This window comes from Malassezia japonica, chromosome 7 (genome assembly GCF_029542785.1).
Source record: "Malassezia japonica chromosome 7, complete sequence".
NCBI lineage: Eukaryota > Fungi > Basidiomycota > Malasseziomycetes > Malasseziales > Malasseziaceae > Malassezia > Malassezia japonica.
The window spans coordinates 100,954-118,224 of NC_083376.1; the positions used below are offsets into that span (position 1 = coordinate 100,954).

At 63.5% G+C, this 17,271-nt stretch overlaps 11 protein-coding genes and 2 non-coding genes across 13 annotated transcripts; 9 read left to right on the forward strand and 4 right to left on the reverse strand.

The window, feature by feature from the left end:
- Positions 1 to 31: 31 nt before the first annotated feature.
- Positions 32 to 1,966, reverse strand: MJAP1_003550 (uncharacterized protein; the record flags this gene model as incomplete). Its single annotated transcript, XM_060267478.1, has 1 exon — positions 32 to 1,966. One exon carries the CDS (start codon positions 1,964 to 1,966, stop codon positions 32 to 34), a length of 1,935 nt encoding a protein of 644 aa, XP_060123461.1.
- A 251-nt stretch (positions 1,967 to 2,217) lies between these two features.
- MJAP1_003551 (uncharacterized protein) lies at positions 2,218 to 4,389 on the forward strand (the record flags this gene model as incomplete). Its single annotated transcript, XM_060267479.1, has 1 exon — positions 2,218 to 4,389. The coding sequence occupies one exon, from the start codon at positions 2,218 to 2,220 to the stop codon at positions 4,387 to 4,389; it is 2,172 nt and encodes a 723-aa protein (XP_060123462.1).
- A 34-nt stretch (positions 4,390 to 4,423) lies between these two features.
- On the forward strand, positions 4,424 to 5,530 carry RFC5 (Replication factor C (RF-C) subunit; the record flags this gene model as incomplete). The annotated part of the gene is made up of 3 exons (XM_060267480.1): positions 4,424 to 4,507; positions 4,531 to 5,397; positions 5,420 to 5,530. The coding sequence occupies 3 exons, from the start codon at positions 4,424 to 4,426 to the stop codon at positions 5,528 to 5,530; spliced, it is 1,062 nt and encodes a 353-aa protein (XP_060123463.1).
- Positions 5,531 to 5,778: 248 nt separating this feature from the next.
- ALT1 (alanine transaminase) lies at positions 5,779 to 7,341 on the forward strand (the record flags this gene model as incomplete). Its single annotated transcript, XM_060267481.1, has 1 exon — positions 5,779 to 7,341. One exon carries the CDS (start codon positions 5,779 to 5,781, stop codon positions 7,339 to 7,341), a length of 1,563 nt encoding a protein of 520 aa, XP_060123464.1.
- Positions 7,342 to 7,535: 194 nt separating this feature from the next.
- On the forward strand, positions 7,536 to 8,509 carry MJAP1_003554 (uncharacterized protein; the record flags this gene model as incomplete). The annotated part of the gene is made up of 2 exons (XM_060267482.1): positions 7,536 to 8,077; positions 8,101 to 8,509. 2 exons carry the CDS (start codon positions 7,536 to 7,538, stop codon positions 8,507 to 8,509), a joined length of 951 nt encoding a protein of 316 aa, XP_060123465.1.
- Positions 8,510 to 8,578: 69 nt separating this feature from the next.
- On the forward strand, positions 8,579 to 10,375 carry MJAP1_003555 (uncharacterized protein; the record flags this gene model as incomplete). The annotated part of the gene is made up of 1 exon (XM_060267483.1): positions 8,579 to 10,375. One exon carries the CDS (start codon positions 8,579 to 8,581, stop codon positions 10,373 to 10,375), a length of 1,797 nt encoding a protein of 598 aa, XP_060123466.1.
- COX19 (Cytochrome c oxidase assembly protein cox19) lies at positions 10,376 to 10,734 on the reverse strand (the record flags this gene model as incomplete). Its single annotated transcript, XM_060267484.1, has 3 exons — positions 10,376 to 10,496; positions 10,519 to 10,630; positions 10,653 to 10,734. The coding sequence occupies 3 exons, from the start codon at positions 10,732 to 10,734 to the stop codon at positions 10,376 to 10,378; spliced, it is 315 nt and encodes a 104-aa protein (XP_060123467.1).
- A 32-nt stretch (positions 10,735 to 10,766) lies between these two features.
- ARP6 (Actin- protein 6) lies at positions 10,767 to 12,289 on the forward strand (the record flags this gene model as incomplete). The annotated part of the gene is made up of 3 exons (XM_060267485.1): positions 10,767 to 11,223; positions 11,246 to 11,996; positions 12,019 to 12,289. 3 exons carry the CDS (start codon positions 10,767 to 10,769, stop codon positions 12,287 to 12,289), a joined length of 1,479 nt encoding a protein of 492 aa, XP_060123468.1.
- A 111-nt stretch (positions 12,290 to 12,400) lies between these two features.
- PPI1 (peptidylprolyl isomerase) lies at positions 12,401 to 13,002 on the reverse strand (the record flags this gene model as incomplete). The annotated part of the gene is made up of 4 exons (XM_060267486.1): positions 12,401 to 12,532; positions 12,569 to 12,595; positions 12,637 to 12,892; positions 12,929 to 13,002. The coding sequence occupies 4 exons, from the start codon at positions 13,000 to 13,002 to the stop codon at positions 12,401 to 12,403; spliced, it is 489 nt and encodes a 162-aa protein (XP_060123469.1).
- Positions 13,003 to 14,010: 1,008 nt separating this feature from the next.
- MJAP1_003559 (uncharacterized protein) lies at positions 14,011 to 15,336 on the forward strand (the record flags this gene model as incomplete). Its single annotated transcript, XM_060267487.1, has 1 exon — positions 14,011 to 15,336. The coding sequence occupies one exon, from the start codon at positions 14,011 to 14,013 to the stop codon at positions 15,334 to 15,336; it is 1,326 nt and encodes a 441-aa protein (XP_060123470.1).
- A 116-nt stretch (positions 15,337 to 15,452) lies between these two features.
- On the forward strand, positions 15,453 to 15,544 carry MJAP1_003560. Its single transcript has one exon. It is a non-coding gene; the product is annotated as a tRNA-Pro (tRNA).
- An 18-nt stretch (positions 15,545 to 15,562) lies between these two features.
- MJAP1_003561 lies at positions 15,563 to 15,655 on the forward strand. The gene has a single exon. It is a non-coding gene; the product is annotated as a tRNA-Pro (tRNA).
- A 144-nt stretch (positions 15,656 to 15,799) lies between these two features.
- Positions 15,800 to 17,210, reverse strand: LAG1 (sphingosine N-acyltransferase; the record flags this gene model as incomplete). The annotated part of the gene is made up of 6 exons (XM_060267488.1): positions 15,800 to 15,884; positions 15,957 to 16,000; positions 16,030 to 16,236; positions 16,272 to 16,376; positions 16,401 to 16,537; positions 16,622 to 17,210. 6 exons carry the CDS (start codon positions 17,208 to 17,210, stop codon positions 15,800 to 15,802), a joined length of 1,167 nt encoding a protein of 388 aa, XP_060123471.1.
- Positions 17,211 to 17,271: the final 61 nt, after the last annotated feature.

Genomic DNA, 17,271 nt, shown 5'->3' on the forward strand with positions numbered 1-17,271 from the left:
CACCACTAGGGTTTTGGAGACAACAGCTAGCCTACGAAAGTACGGCGGGGGGCTCGTGGTGCACGCCGTCGGCTTTGTCGCTCGACGGAATGTTGAACCACGCCTGCATCGTCTGCAGCGGCGACGCAAGCAGCGGCGAGCCGGCATCGATCGGCGAGAGGTGCACATGCGTCTCGGCAGTGTTAGTCGCGACCGACTCGGACGAGGCACTCGACGACCCGGGCGACGCACGGCCGCTCGGCATCGTGCGCGGGCCTTGCACAGGCAGCAGCACACGCTCGGGGCGCGCGGGCTCGGGCGCATCGACGCCCCACGCCTTGTTCGCCTGCGCCACGCGGTCGGCCGCAGCCGACCGCAGACTGCGCTCGCGCTCGAGCTTGACGAGCGCCGCGCCGGGCGAGCCGTCGTTGACGAGACTCGCGTCCTCGGCCCAGGTAATCTCGGTCGAGGCGGTAGCGTTCGAGTTGTGCTTCCAGCTGCGCGGCAGGTCGTTCGACATGCGCGCCGACGCGGGGAACGAGGAGCGCGACGAGCTCGATGGGGCGTACGTGCCGTGCGGCGGCGCGGCAGGCACAAGGTGCATGCCGAGCGGCGACGGCGTCCGCGGCGCGTACGGCTGCTCGGCCGGCGCCACATGCACCGGCACGGGGGGCACGGAGAGCATGCCGGGCATCGCGTGCGCAGCCGTGCTCGGCGCAGCGCTGTGCGCCTCGCTCGAGGAGCCGTGCGCCGTGGCGAACTCGACCTCGCCAAACAGGCCGCTGTCGTGCCCCGCGGAGGAGGCAGGGACGTGGCGGGGGTCGTCGGGGCCGAGCCAGCTCTCGAGCGTCGTCTCCGCAGCAAACTGGGGGCGGATCGAAGGGATGCGCACGAGCGAGCTCTCGCGCTCCATGTAGGGGTTCACAAGGTCCTCGCCGGACGCGTGCGAGTACGCCGACTGGACCGTCGACTGCGTCGCGGTGCGCTGGAGCGGCGCCGTCTTGAGCGCCGGGAGCTCGGGCACTTCGTCCTCGACCTCGTTCGGCGAGCCCGCGTTCAGACTCGTCTCTTGCCACGCAGCGATGCGTGCCTGGAGGAACGCCTCGCGGTCCTCTGGCTCGCGGGGCGGCGCAAGGACCGCCGGCGCTGGCACCGCCGGCGCTGGCACAGGGACATCGGCCGTCTGGGGCTCGGCCATGTACGTCGTCTCCGGCTCGGGGTAGTACTCGTCCCAGTCCACGCGGGGCGAAGAGGCATAGGAGCTCGAGTCGTACTGGAAGCGCGTCTCGTTGCGGCCGATGCGGCGTGCCATCGGAATCGTGCCGTCCGGGTGGCCGATCGAGCCTTCGTACTGCGAGTCGGGCGAAACGCGGCGCGAGGAGCGCGCCGAGCGGAACTGTGAGGGGAAGCGGGAGAGAACAGAGCGGCGGTGACTGACCCACGAGTTGCGCGGGCTGCCGAGGCGCATCGACAGCATGCGCGAGCGCGAGCGGTTCAGCGAGAGTTTGTACTTGGACGAGGCCTGGCGGCTCTGCGGTGGCGGCGCGCCCGAGCGCAGCGCCGCCGGGACCGAGTTGCGCGTCCACTGCACGGACGGCTGCTGGGCCTGCTCGGCGATCGGCGCGCTGGGGAAGCGCACGTCGTCATCCGTCGGCAGAGGGCGGGGCATCGTGCGGGGCGAGACGTCGCCGGCCGGCGGCTGCGTCTGGCCCTCTTCAGTGCTGTGCGAGGCCTCGGGGACATTGTACAGGACATGCGCCATGCGCTCCTCGTCGTCGACCGGGTGCTCGTACGTCTTCTCCAGGTAAGTCGCGTTGGGGTCTGCCTGCCACAGCTTGGTGTTCGCACGGTCCATTGACTGCTGGCGCTTTATGCGCCAGTGCCGGCGGATGAAGACGCCGGTCAAGAGACCGAGCGACACAACCACCAGCATGCCGACGCCCAGGCCGACCGACAGGCCGACAATCAACGCAGTGCTGCTCGTCATGGGGGATGGGGTAGGTGAATGGGTAGGTGCCAGCACCGAATATGCACGCCAGCGTGCTAAAGAATAGGATAGGCGACGACTGAGGCCAGCTCAGCGTGGCAAGCGGTAGCGGTGGTGAGGGTAGAGAAGCGAAATGCGCGCATGCCCGACTGAAGGATAGACTCGCGCGTAGAATGTACGTAGAGCCTATCTGAACCCCGATGCCGATATTATGTGGAGAAGTACGTCATTGTGCACCGTCTCTCACCACGATGCGGGGCGCTCTGAAAACGGCCGCGTGCGCGCTGACGCTCGCGTACGCCGCACTGGGACATGCCAAGATCCTCTCGCCGGAACTGCTGGTAGAGGCGCCGCGCCCAGGCAGCGCAACAGTCAACCCGGCGGGGTCACAGGCGCTGGTCGGCGTCGAGCACGCCTCGGCGCACACCGGGGAGGTGTCGGCCTCGCTCTACCGCGTGCCGCTGAACACAAGTGCCGAGCACGGCGCGCACCTCTTCGCCGAAGGTGCCGCGAGCGCCATGTTCCTCAACGACAACACCGCGGCTTACCTCGTGAACAACACGCTGTGCGAGCGGCCGCTGAACGACATGCACGACCCCAGCGAGTGCCACGCGGTGCTCGAGTTCCCGACGCTCGCGCGCAACCTGCGTGCGATCTCGACGTCGACGTCGTCCGCGACGCTCGTCTTCTCTGCGCTCGTCTACGAGGACGGGACGCTGGAAGGCGCGGCCGCTGCGGAAAAGAGCGAGGCGGTGAAGGACTGGGAGAAGCACGCGCGCATCTTTGACAAGCTCATGGTCCGCCACTGGGACCGCTATCTGTACCCCTTCCGCCGCATGCAGCTCTTTTCGGTGGATGTGCGCCGTAACGCGCTCACGGGGCACTGGCGCAAAGCCTCGTCGTTCCGCAACCTGCTGGCCGACACGGTGCTCGACTCGCCGTACGGGCCGCTCGGCGACGGCAAGGACTTTGCCGTATCGGAGGACTGGGTCGCATTCACCGCCAAGGATCCCGACACGCCCGAAGCGTGGCACACCAAGGCCAACATTTACCTTGTCCCACTCAAGGGCGGCGAGAAGCCGCGCCAGGTCAGCGCAGCGGGCCGCGGCTGGGCGGGCGTGCCGGCGCTGTCGCCGGACGGCGACACTCTCGCGTTCCTGCAGCAGTACAAGGATGGCTTCGAGAGCGACCGCAAGGTGCTCCAGTTCTACTCGATTGCGAGCGGCCGCCAGGTCGAGCCGTTCGCCGACTGGCAGCTGTCGCCCGACTCGCTCACCTTTTCGCCGGACGCCAAGTCGCTCTACATCACGGTAGTGGAGGAGGAGCAGACGAAGCTGTACCAGACTGATGTCGAGAAGAACGGCAAGACGACGACGGTGGGCAACCGCCGTGTGCTGGTCGCCGACGGCAAGGTGTCGGCCCCCCGCGAGCTCGCCGACGGCAGCGTGGTGTACACGCGCTCGACGATCGACCACCCCAACGACGTCTACCTGCTCAAAAAAGGCAAGACGCAGCGCCTGACCAACTTCTTCCGGGTCTCGCCGGCGCACAAGGACGTGGAGCTGGGTGCGAAGGCGAAGCAGTTCTCCTACGCCGGCAGCGACAATGTGACGATGCACGGCTGGATCCTCACGCCGCCCAAGTACAAAGAGACGGTCCGCCAGGGTGACAAGCTCCCTCTTGCGGTGCTCATCCACGGCGGCCCCGAAGGCGACTGGAACAATGCGTGGAGCACGCGCTGGAACCCGCGTGTGTTTGCCGCGGCCGGCTTTGTGGTCATCACGCTCGACCCCAGCGGCTCGACGGGCTATGGCCAAAAGATGACCGACCGCATCCTGCAGCACTGGGGCGACCGTCCGTTTGAGGACATCCGCAAGGGCGTGCACTACATCCTCGACACCGAGCCGCACATCGACCGCGAGCGCGTGGTCGCAGCCGGCGCGAGCTTTGGTGGCTACATGGTGAACTGGATCCAGGGCCACAACGACGACAAGCTCTTCAAAGGCCTCGTGACGCACGACGGCATGTTTAGCACCGTGTCGACCTACTACAGCACCGAGGAGCTCTACTTCCCCGAGTCCGAGTTCGGCGGCGTGCCGTGGGAGGTCGAAGAGAACTTTACCAAGTTCTCGCCCCACCGCTACACCCAGCACTGGAACACGCCGCACCTGATCGTGCACGGCGGCAAGGACTACCGCCTGGACCCCGCCGAAGGCATCTCGGCGTTTACCGCGCTGCAGCGCCGCGGCGTGCCGTCGCGCTTCGTCTTTTTCCCCGACGAGGGCCACTGGGTGAACAACCCCAAGAATTCGCTCATCTGGCACAACGAGGTGCTGAACTGGCTCACAAACTGGGCGCTCCCCGGCGCCGCGCACGCCGCCGCCCCGGCCTCCACCGCGGACCACGCGCTGGTCTTCCAATAGAATCCCACGTGGCGACGCGTCTTGACGCGTAGCGATGCTGTACGTGGACAAGTACCGGCCGCGGGACCTCGACGAGCTGAGCTATCACCCTCAGCTCACCGAGCAGCTCCAGAGTCTGGTAGGTAGAGGCTACTTATACAGGCGGCGAGTGAAGACTTTCCCCATGTGCTCTTTTACGGCCCCAGCGGCGCGGGTAAAAAGACGCGCATCACCTGCCTGCTAAAGGCCCTGTACGGCCCCGGCGCGCTAAAGCTCAAGGTGGACCAGCGCGTCTTTTTGAACCCCAGCAAGCGCAAGATTGAGGTGAATCTGATTAGCAGCAACTACCATATTGAGATCACGCCGAGCGACGCGGGCTCGTACGACCGCCTGATCATCCAGGACATTCTGAAGGAGATCGCACAAACGCAGCAGGTCGACCAGAACGCCGCGCACAAGTTCAAGATTATCGTGATCAACGAGGCCGACTCGCTGTCCCGCGACGCGCAGGCGGCGCTGCGCCGCACGATGGAGAAGTACATGACCAACCTGCGCCTGATTCTGTGCGCCAACAGCACGTCGCGCATCATTGCGCCGATCCGCTCGCGTTGCCTGCTGATGCGCGTCGGTGCGCCGGCCGACGGGGACATGGCGCGCGTCCTGCGCCACGTCGCCAAGCGCGAAAAGTTCCACCTCCCCGACGAGACCTCGGCGGAGATTGTGCAGAACGCGCAAGGGAATATGCGCAAGGCGATCCTCGTGCTCGAGACGCTACGCGTGCAGTCGCCGGACCTCGCCGGGCCGGTCGCCATCGCGCAGCCGGACTGGCAGACGTACTGCGAGCGCACCGCCGACCTGATCCTCAGCGAGCAGACACCGGCGCGCCTGCTCGCGGTGCGTGGGCGCCTGTACGAGCTGCTCGTGCACGCGATCCCCGCGTCGCTCATCTTTACGACGCTCACCGACTACCTCGTGAAGCGCGTCGACGAGACGCTGCGTGCGAGCATCGTGGAAAAGGCTGCATTCTACGTACGTCGCTCTACTGACCCAGGAATTGCGCGCGGCGACAGGCAACAAGCCCATCTTCCATCTCGAGGCGTTCGTGGCGCAGGTCATGTACCTGCAAAAGTCGCTGCTGCTGGGCATGGATCTGCCGGAGTAGACCCATATTCCCACTTGATTGTAGCCACGGTGACGTGATACGAGGTATACCACGACGATTTCCCCTAGCTCTTGTGCGACCTTGTGCTCCGCGACGCGCTTCCACGGGGACGCTGCCGCCAGCGACGCCGCCCAGTGCCGCAGGACGTGCGCGCCTTGCGCAGTCCGCCCGCAGCCCCACACTGGCGTTTTTTGTCACGTGGCTGTGACTCAGGCTGGGGCGGCCTCTCCTCAACTCGAGTCCCCTACATGCGTCGTGGTTTCCCGATCCGCGTGCAGCCGAGCATCTTGAAACGGATGATGACTTCGCGCGCCAAGACCCTGACCTTGGACACGATTAATCCGCATGCCGTAAACGTCGAGTACGCCGTGCGCGGCGAAATGCCGATCCAGGCTGCCAAGTACGAGCAGGAGCTCGAGGAGGGCAAGGGCAAGCTGCCGTTCGACTCGATCGTCTGGGCGAATATCGGCAACCCCCAGCAGCTCCCGAACCTTGCGCAGCCTCCGCTGACCTTTTGGCGCCAGGTCGCTGCGCTGACCGAGTACCCCGCGCTGCTCGACGCTCCGAAAGAGACGCGCGACGCACTCTTTCCGACCGATGCGCAGGAGCGCGCGCGCGAGCTGCTTGGCGCGTTCGGCAGTGTCGGTGCATACACGACGTCGAAAGGTGTGGCGCTTGTGCGCAAGCACGTTGCCGAGTTCCTCGAGCGCCGCGACGGATACCCCGAGGACATTGAGAACATTTACCTGTCGGCGGGCGCTTCGCAGGGCATTCTGACCCTCTTCCAGGTCTTTTTCCGGTCCGGCGAGGACGGTGTGCTGATCCCCATCCCGCAATACCCTCTGTACACCGCTGCGCTCGCCTTGTACAATCTCGAGCCGATCCACTACACGCTGAACCCCAGCGAGCACTGGGAGCCGTCGATGAAAGACGTCCACGCCCAGGTGGTTGCTGCGCGCGAGAAGGGCATCAAGCCGCGCGCCATCATCGTCATCAACCCCGGCAACCCCACTGGTGCGTGCATGTCCAAGGAGCAAATCCACGAGGTAATCCGCGAGGCCTACCGGGAGAAGCTCGTCATCTTTGCCGACGAGGTGTACCAGAAGAATATTTATCAGTCCGAGTACCCTTTTATCTCCTTCCGCAAGGCGCTGCTGGACATGGGCAAGAGCAGTAATGAGGAGGACCGCCTGATCAGCGAGACCGTCGAGCTCATCTCGCTGCACAGCATCAGCAAGGGCATGAGCGGCGAGTGCGGCCGCCGTGGTGGCTACTTCCAGCTCACCAACATCGACCCCGATGTCGAGGCGCAGGTGAACAAGCTCGTGAGCGTGTCGCTGTGCCCCCCTGCGCAGGGCCAGATCGGTGTGGACATGCTCGTGAACCCCCCACGGGAAGGCGAGCCGAGCTACGACCTGTGGCACGAGCAGACCACGTCGATCCACGACACGCTCCAGCGCCGCTCGGAGAAGATGGCGGAGAAGTTCAGCAAGCTGCCCGGCGTCGAGATCATGCCGTCGATGGGCGCCATGTACCTCTTCCCCCAGCTGCACCTCTCCAAGGCTGCATGGGAGCACGCCAAGTCGCTCGGCAAGAAGATCGACGAGCTGTACTGCCGCGAGCTGCTCGATGCGACCGGCATCTGTGTCGTTCCCGGCTCGGGCTTTGGCCGCGAGCCGGAGCTGCAGGATGACGGCACAAGTTTCTCCTATTTCCGCACTACGGTGCTTGCCAAGGCGACGGACGAGTTCATCGACCGCTACGGCAAGTTCCACCTCGATTTTATCAAGCGGTACCAGGACCGTTCGTAGCGCGCATAGCGGTGGAGGTTTCGAGTGGGGCCCCTGTCCTCGGCCGAGACGCGGTGCTTTACGCGCCTCCGGCGAGCACATCGCGCGGTGCGTGATTGGCTACGGCTTGCCCCGTGGTGGCTGCAGAGAGCTGCAGGGGTGAACCGACCGAGACAAAAGGACTTGGACGGCCCCCGCGCCTCTTTCGTTTGCGCATGTCGGACACGCTCGCGAACGACGGTGCGAGCGCGCCTAGGCAGGCGGGCTGGCGCTCCTACCCATCGCCCCCGTCATCAGGGCGCGGAGGCGTGACGATGGCGTCGGGCGACAAGCGATCGCTGACGCACTATACGGCCGAGAACAAGGAGCAGGACGAGGAGGAACACCTCGTCAAGCGCCCGCGCTCGGCGACGCGCGCTGCGCTCATGACGCCGCCCAGCACGCGCGGCCGCCGCATGGGCGACCGCCTCGGCCAGGCATGGCCCAGCACATCACGGCACACCCGATGCGGCAGCGACTCACTCTTTGGCACCTGGCTCGAGGACGAGTCGCAGCTCGACACACCGTCCGCACAGAAGCAGCGCCGCCTGCTTCGTGCGCCGACCACCGAGACATACCCCGTGCGCGACACCGCACACAACCCATTCTTGGAAGGCGGACCGGCAGACGTCGGCTTCACCGGGCCGTACGCCTACCACGCACGTATGCGTGCTGCTGCGATGCCGCCCCGGCCGCAGGGGAAAACACTCTATGTCTTGTACGTTGACTTTACTGACCCAGCCGCGGACAGCGCGTCGTACGCGCCGACACCGACACAGCCTGGTCGTCCGAGGCCGGCCTCTTGCACTCACCCATCAAACCCCGCCTTCTTTTCCGGCCGCGCTCGGCGCGCGCCACCTGCGACGTGCCGCCACGGAATGCGGTGTCGGACGATGAGATGCCCATGCACTATCCCCAGACCCCTCCCGCGCGCGGCCTCTTTGCCAGCGAACTCGAGGCACGCGCACGCAAGACCGAGAAGGACGAGGCACCGGTGCAGACCGCCGACCCGGATGCGCTGTGGCTCGCGACGATGGCGCCGGCCAAGGAAGCGCCAGCACAACCTGTCTCGCAGCACAACCTGAACCTCCTTGCCAAGCTCGAGCACGTCAACTGGAGCTCAGACGGAGAAGACTCCCATGATGACTAGCTGTATAATGTGTAGAATAGGGCGCGTGCGCCGATAAATGGTCCGATTGCCAAAATTTGCTACTCCACAATGTCCTTTGCCCATCTCAAGGCACGCCGTGCAGCGCGCGATGGGCGCTGGCGCGCACGTGGGAGAGACGGAGGCAAAGGCCGCGGCGAAGACGACACAGGGGAAGCAGGGACCGGCGTGCAGGAGGACGAGGAGCAGGGCACTGGCATCGTCGAGGAAGAGCAGCACGAACCTCACCTGGCCGGCACGCCCGCTGACGATCCACCGCCCGAGCTGCGTGGGTCGCAGCTGACCCTCTTCACCACAGCGGGCCACGGCCGCGGCCTGCAGCGCGCGCGCGACGCACCCGGCGCGCAGGCCGGCGACGAGCTCCTGGCGGTCGAGCCGCATGCCTCGGTGCTGAGCACGGCGCAGGCCGACATGCGCTGCCACTACTGCTTTGTGAAGCGCGCCGCCCTCCAGCGGTGCTCTGGATGCAAGTTTGCGCGGTACTGCAGCGCAGCGTGCCAGCGCAGCGCGTGGACCAAAGCGCGGCACCGCGACGAGTGCCCAGCGCTGCAGCGCTGGTTTGCCGCGGCCAAGGAGGCCGGGCACGCGCCCGCGGACCCCGGCGCCGCGGTCCGCGTCCTCGCGCAGCTCGTGTGGCACCGCCGGAAGCACGGCGTGCAGAGCGCGTGGTGGAAAGGCGTCGCATCCATGCAGTCGCATCGCGCAACGATGAGCGAGGCACAACAGGCAGAGTGCGCCGAGCTTGCGTTCCGCGTCGCGCACTTTCTGACGCTGGATGCGCTGCCGTCGTACGGTTTTGACGGCGCGTCGGGCCTACTCGACATGGTCTGTGCGTACCGCACCAATGCCTTTACGCTCGCCGACGCACAGCTCGATCCGATCGGCGTGAGTGTGAGCGTGCCAATCGCGCTCTTTAACCATGCGTGCGACCCCAATGCGGTCGTCGTCTTTCCGCGGGCGGGCGACCGTACGATGCGCGTCGTCGCCATCAAACCGATTGCGCCCGGCGCCGAGGTGCTTACGTCGTACGTCGACCTCGCTGAGCCGCTTGCGCAGCGGCAGGCGACGCTCTCTTCGCGCTACCTCTTTACGTGCACCTGCCGCCTGTGCACGACCAGCGCGCACCCCCCCAAGCACTGGACCGATCCCCGCACGGCGATCTGGTGCGAGCACAATTGCTCTGGATGGGCCGCCTTGCCGAACTGGCGCCAGCTGCCTGTGGACGATACCAGTCTCGCGAGCGGCGCGTGCAACCGCTGCGGCAAGACCAGCATGCTGCACGCCCCCCGCGAAATCCACGCGCGCTGGACGGCCACCGAGGCGCTGATGGAGCGCGTCCAAAAAGCGATGCAAGGCGAGGCATCGCACGACTCGCTGGGCGACGTGCTCAGCACCGTGCGGTGGCTGAGCACGCTCGCACCCCCATCGAATACCCTGCTATGGACGCTGATGCATGCCGCGCATGTGCTCGCGATCGAAACAGGGGCGTTTGCCGAGGCGACGCACCTTGCCTTTGTCCTCTGTGCAGGGATGCAAGCGTGCGGCGGGCGGGAGGCCGACAGCGCGCTGTACCCCCCCGGCCACCCCCTGCGTGCGGTGATGTTCGCGACGCTCGGCAAGCTCCTGCTGCACGAGACGCCGCCGTGCCCCCCGTTGCTTGCACGCATGCCCGCCGTGCCGGCGGACCGTGCGGTCCAGCTGGCCCTAGCGCGGCAGGCGCTGGTCCAAGCGCTCGACGAGGCGCGGTGCGGCTTTGGGCGTAGCGTCGACGGCGGCGACGTCGCTGCAGACGTACGCGACTCGCTCACGGCACTCGAGCAAGAGCAAGCGGTGCTTCGTAGTATGTAGTTACAGCATGCGTCCTTTCGGCTCCGGTGGCGCGCCCTGTGCCGGCGCTGTGCCCGACGCTGCGCCGTCGCGCACGTCGGCGAATCCGAGGTTTTCCATGTCGTCGCGGTCCATCAGCTCGCTGCGTCAGCTACGCCACGCACTTGTCCATTCGGCACTGCAGGTACGCCTTGCTCAGGTGCCGGCAGGCGCCGTTGTTGTTCTTGTTAGCCTTAAGGCACTGCATGTACTCGCGCATCGGCGCCGTGCAATCGCCTGCATCAGCACATCTACCTACCATAGTGGTCGAGCGGAAACGAGCCGCGCTCCGGCGGCAGCACCTGAAACGAAGAAAAGGTCGGGGGGCGTCCAAACGACATGGTCTTCGACAAGTGGAGGTGCCTTTTCGACCATGCGGAGCCAAAGCGGCGCGCGCGCGCCGCGCGACGGCGTCGTGCTCGAGACAGGAGCGTCGCATGTGCGCCTCGGCACGACAGAGATGCACACCGAGGCAGTTCCCGTGCTGGCACGGCACCCCAATGCGATCGCGCGCACCCGCGCGGGCGTCCGGCGCCAGGTGCTGGTCGGCGACGAAATCGAGCACGACTGTATGGATTATGGCGGGCTGCAGCTCCGTCTGCCGATCGACCGGGGTATGGTCGTCGACTGGGCTGCGCAGAAAGCGGTGTGGGACCGCGCGCTGGCGCAGCGGTTCGGCGAGCAAGGCAAACCCTACGACTCGTTTGGCGCCTTGGAGGGGCGGACGGTCGTCGTGACCGAGCCCTATTTTGCGCTTCCCGAGCAGCAGCGCGCGTTTGACATGCTCATGTTTGAGTGGTACCAGGCTGCTGCCATCTGGCGCACAATACGTACGTCGCACTACTGACCCAGCCGCGCAGCTCGTGCCGTTTGCCGACCCACGCCGGGCGGAGTGCGTCCTGGTCGTCGACTGCGGCCAGAGCTATACGCACGCAGTGCCGCTCGTGCGCGACGAGGTGCAGTGGCGCGCGGTGAAGCGCCTCGATATCGGAGGCAAGGTGCTTACCAGCCTGCTCAAGATTGCGTTTTCGTACAAGCAGTGGAATATGATGGAGGAGACCTACCTCACCGACAAGATGAAGGCGACGTCGTGCTTTGTCGCTGCGTGCGCCAACGACCGCGAGGACAGCGCTGCGTCAGACGCGCCGCACGACTGGAGCTTTGCGCGCTTCGTCGAGCACTTTCACGACGACGACGAAAACGACATGGTACAGCACTATGTCCTCCCTGACTATGCGCGCCCAGAAGACGTAGCGGATCCCGCGACCAAGTTTGGGTACATCATCGCAGGGCCGGGAAGCAAGCATGCGCCAGCTGTGCACCTCCCGGAAGACGAGGCGATCGACCAATTTATCGTTGGCACCGCCGAGAACGCGGTGCCGCCCAAGAACACCGAGCACCAGGTGCTGCGCCTCGCCCAGGAACGCTACCAGCTCATGGAGAACCTGTTCGCGCCCCAGCGCATCGGGCTCGAGCAAGGCTCGCTTGCAGAGCTGGTCGCAGCGGCGATCCACGGTGTCCAGGACGAGTTCCAGGATCTGCTCTGGGGCAACGTCGTGCTCGTTGGCGGCACGGCCGGCGCCAAGGGCCTGCGGCGACGACTGTACGTATCTATGCTAACACAGTGCCTATGAACTCCGTACACTCGCACCGACCGATGTGCCGGTGGACGTGCGCCTCGCCGATGACCCCGTAATTGCCCCAACGCTCGGCGCCTTGGCGCTGCTTCAGGCGCCGCCGCAATCGGGCCCGGGCCAGTTCCTCGCTTCGCACCTTGTTACGCGCGACGCATGGCTCAAGCATGGCGGCAGTGCTGTCGGCGCGGGCGAACGGGGCGGCACAGTTGTCGGCGATGCCCGTTTTGGCGACTGGAACGCGGCGCCCGCCGCGCCATAGGCACTGCCACGCCGCTCGCTCGGGCCATCGATAATAGATCGGGAAAATGGGTTCCCGGGGTGGGCTAAGATCACCCCACTATGGCCATCTCCCTACAAATTGGAATCAAATTTAGTAGACACCCGACTTGGCGATGGTGATCTGGCTGCGGGGCTTGCCGCTGCCAGTGCCCTCGGCCTCGATGGCCTTGACGATGTCCATACCGTCAACGACCTCGCCAAAGACGACGTGCTTGCCGTCGAGCTGTGGTTAGCATACTTTCATAGAGGATCAACATACCCAGTTGGTGACCACAGTGGTGATGAACTGCAAAGGTGTTAGCACGGTGCCACAAACGAGATACGTACGAACTGCGAGCCGTTGGTGTTGGGGCCGGCGTTGGCCATGGAGAGCAGACCAGGCTTGTTGTGCTTCAGGTTGAAGTTCTCGTCGGCGAACTTGGCACCGTAGATGGACTTGCCACCGGTACCGTTGCCGGCAGTGAAGTCACCACCCTGGAGCATAAAGTCGGGGATGACACGGTGGAACGAGGAGCCCTCGTAACCAAAGCCCTTCTCACCCGTGGCGAGAGCACGGAAGTTGGCGGCGGTCTTGGGGACAACGCTGGCGTTAGATACCAAGGGAAAAAGAAATACTTACTCGTCAAAGAGCTTGAACTTGATGGTGCCAAAGGGGGCGCCGTTCTTGGTAATGTCGAAGAAAACGTTGGACATGTTGAGCGAAGTGGCTGCGAAGCGACGGGCAACAGAGGGCGCGAAGGCCATTTGTCTGATTAGGCGTCAGCTCATAAGGGTGCCCTTATTGGACACCAACACTTACACGATAGTTCGTTGAGGTGAGTAGCGCGGCCACTTTTTGCCTTTTATATGTGCCAGCGCACCTTGTCCGTGCACGGTTGCCTGGCCCCCACGTTGTTGGCTAATTTCCCGGGACTTTCTACGGGCTTCGGTGATCAACGAGTGGCGGACACGTGATGATCGCACGTGGCACTACGCCCGGGGGCGCGGGGGCGCCGCCGACTCCACACTGGCGCGACAATGCCGCTCGGACGCTCGAGCAAGTCGGGCCATGTCGACAGACATGGTGCCGAGCCAGGATCCGAGTCGTCGCATACTGAAGGGCGCTCGACATTCAACCTAGGCTTTGGACGCCCGCCGCACTCGGGTGGGCGCCAAGAACGCTCGGACTCCTCTTCCTCGGCCAAGGGCCATGCTAAGGAGAGCTCGGGAGGCGGGGGAAATGGGCAGGGACGAGTGCAAAACAAGCACAAGCAGGCAGTGATCCTCGACCTTGTCCGCCCAGACGAGCTCCGCTCGGCGCACTCGATCGAGGCCGCAAGCTTGCCCCGAGAGGAGGCGTCAACCATTGCGCAGTTGGTGTACGTCAGATCTTGCTCACACAGTAAACGCCAGGAACTGGCACCACAGCTTTTCATCGGTGCATTTGTGAACCTGCCTCCGCCCATGGTGGCAGGGCCGCTCTCAGTCTCCAGCGAGGGGCGCCGGCGACTCGTCGGCTTCTGTTCTGCGACCGTTGCGCCGGCACATGTCACGCAAAGCATGTACGGATCTACGCATTCGGACCAGGCCCACGTTGTTTGCCTGCACGACTTTTGTGTAGAGCGCGGAAGCCGCCACCAGGGAATTGGCCGCCGGTTGATGGCCCGGTTTTTGCGCCGCGCCCAAAACGGCGCCCACGGCGAGGCTTCTCGCGGAACGCAGATGGAGTTGGTGTCGATCATCAGCCCACCGAAGCGCATGTCATTCTTCCTCAGCTGCGGGTTCAAGATTCACGGGCCGAGCTATATCCCAAAGAGCGTCGAGCCTTGGGTCGAGATGCGCTACTTTTTCGATGCACACCACGAGGTCCGTCGCGCGGACACGTCGTTCTCCACGTCGGACTTGCTTGCAGGTGAGCATGACTACTCGGCGCCTCCTTCCGAAGGGCATGAGCATGCTCTGTTTGCTACGGAACAGCAAGCACAACGGTCCGCCGCTGGCTCGCTATCCTACTCGCAGAACAGCTCGGAAATGTCGCCCACGGCCCCGTGGGGCATGGGCAACTTTTCCCTGTCGCCCACGGAGTCGTCGCCGGGGATGACCAACGACCAGGTTCTCGCCGCGCTGATTGCCAACAACTCGCTATCCGAGGGCGCCGCCCGCGATCTCGGCCTGCCTGTTGCGAAAGAAGGACAACAGAATGCCCCCACGCATTCGAAGGATACGGGCAAGGCACTCTCGACAATCTGGGGCCAGGCGGTGGCTGCCAAGACGGCTTCGGAAGACTCCCTCACGGCCCTCGAGGCCCGCATTGTGGATCGCACCCACTCGAGCAACATCCATAAGCTCTTGTGCCCGAACGAGAACTGCGGCTGTGGTTTGGTCGGGCGCCAAAGTGCGAAATGGGCCGTGAAAGAAATGGGACCACTCTCGGACAAGGACGCTGTTCGTCTCGACGAAGCCTCCCCTCCGATCCTCCTGGACCTGACCAATGCGCAAGAGGGACTCGGAACCGACCCCTTGTCGGGTGCTCCGTGGGACCATATCTTGCAGCGTCGCATCGGAACTGTGGGCAACACCATCGGTGCAGTGCGCGGTTTCTGGCAACTTGATGGGCCCATGCAATTTGACAACGTTTCCTTCTCCAAGAACACTGCTTGGAAGGTGCCGGAAGCGACTGTGCACTTGCGTTCTCCGTCGCGCTCCTCCCCAGGATCGATTGATCTGAGCAGCTCGCATGGATCGAAGCGCTCGGACAAGAGTCCCCGTGGCAGTTTTGGCAGCCTTCGTGGCGCCATTCAGCCGCTTGCGCAAGTCGAGCAGTCGCAGACACCTCCTTCTACTAACAACACTGAATCTCCCGTGTCGCTCGGCCTCACGCCCGGCGAAGAGCGCGTGGTGAAGTACGTGCTGTGCCCCGACTGCGGCTGTGGTCCTCTTGGCTTCATGATCCTTCCCTCGGACTCTAATGTCGAGCACCAGGCGCGCAAGGGATATTCGGATACGCATTGCTATGTTGCTGCTTACCGCGTTCGCTACGACTGCTAGATTTTTTAGATACCAATCTGTATATGCACGACCAAGCGCGGCGAAATAAGGAGAGGTCGGCGTAAACTTTATTCAACGTCCAAGTAGCTACCCTTTGTAGGGACTAACAACAAATTGGGCGCATGGTCTAGAGGTATGATTCTTCTTTAGGGCTTAGCTTCGGCAAAGAGCATAGAAGAGGTCCTGGGTTCGATTCCCAGTGCGCCCCCTCTTTTCGAGAAACCTTGGGCGCATGGTCTAGAGGTATGATTCTTCTTTAGGGCTTCGCTTCGGCAAAGATTCATAGAAGAGGTCCTGGGTTCGATTCCCAGTGCGCCCCCTCGAAATTTTTTTTGGTTGCGACCGCCGCTTCCCTGGAAGGCATTGAGCCTATTTCTTTGTGGAAATACAGTTGGGTGTGTGTTCAAATGGGAGGAATGCATGTACTAGAATGAGGCGATATGGAGCGCCAATGCTATACATCTTACTGCTCTTTCTTTTCTTCAACCTCTGCGACCTCTTCGTCCTCATCTTCTTCGCGCGTGTCACCATAGACGCCACGAATAGCACTAATGCGTTAGTTCACCTGTCCCCAAACCTGGTATACATACCGGTAGAAAATACGCCACATGAGGACATACCAGAAGATGTTAAGGAGCAGCAGGAGGAGGAGCGGTGCAAACACCTGGTATTAGTACAGCGCGATCAACGTACGTGGCATTGCATCCACCACACAAGCCAGTGACCACGCGACGGGAAGAAGGTTCGTGCGTAGGCCGGAATAAGGTGGTAGTGCACGTAGACCGAGCGGAGCGTGAGTGCACTCAAGTAGATACGGAAGTAAGACCAGACCACCATGAAGAACGAGTAGACAGCAGCCGCCAGCGTGTTCATTTTCAGGTAGTTGAGCATCTTGGACAGCTTAAAGGTTAGCCAAGCCTCGCGCATTCACCTACAGCAAGCCAAGTGTCAGGAATGTCCATGCACACAAATACCGTGGTGCCGATCATGGTCAGGTTGATAAAGTAGGACCAGCCGATGAGCCAGAGCGTAACGAGATGCTAATATCAGATAGTAAGACGTACGTGGGCAATGAGCTCGTAGTAGTCCTTGCGGGGCCGCTCGAGGCCGAAGAGCATCACAAAGGCCTGCTGCATCCAGAAGCTCGCCTGGAGCAGGTAGTACACCTTGAGCTCAGGGCGCATCACCCAGTGCGGGTACTCTGGGGTAAGTTGCACGACGATCATACGCACGGTACCAAAGGTGCTCAAAGTCTGGCGTCAGTTATTCTTGTGCAAATACGTACTGTACCACCAGCTGTCCTGGAAAGACATGACGTAGACACCGAGCATGCCGGCAATGCCCCAATAGAAGAGACCGTAGCCCTGCTCGGCAAAGCGCGTCTGCTTCTGGTCCGAACGAATTCCCCAGCGCTTGGCAAGGGGCTTGAAGACGTGCATCGTGAGGACCTGGCGCAGGAAACTGAAGACGACCACAAAGTAGGCAATAAAGCAGAGGTCCAGCCAGCCCTTTCCGTAGCGCAGGAAACGCGGCTCGTTAGGGAACAGGGTCTTGTGCAAGGACTGGCAGAACAGGCGCAGGTTGTTGAGCACCACATTGTCCGCCGAGTAGGTCGGCGCGGGGCCGTAGAGGCGGTACGAAGCCTCCTTCAGGACGACCTCTGACTCAGGAAGGCGGTACGAGAGGAGCAGGAACGGCCGGAAAGGGTTGACATCCACCGGCACAAGGTACTCCCAAGCGAAGTAAGCGACCAAAAAGAGCAGCGCGATCTTGAGAGCTGACTTAGGAGAAACCAGCCACCTTCCCGTTAGCATGTCGTTCAGGAAGGTGGTCTCCCTGCGGCTTGTCGCGGGAGCTGCCATTGCAGTAACCATCGTGAGAAAACAAGCAGCCGTGTCGGGGTATGCGTTAATTCCGCGCCGGCTGAAATTCGGG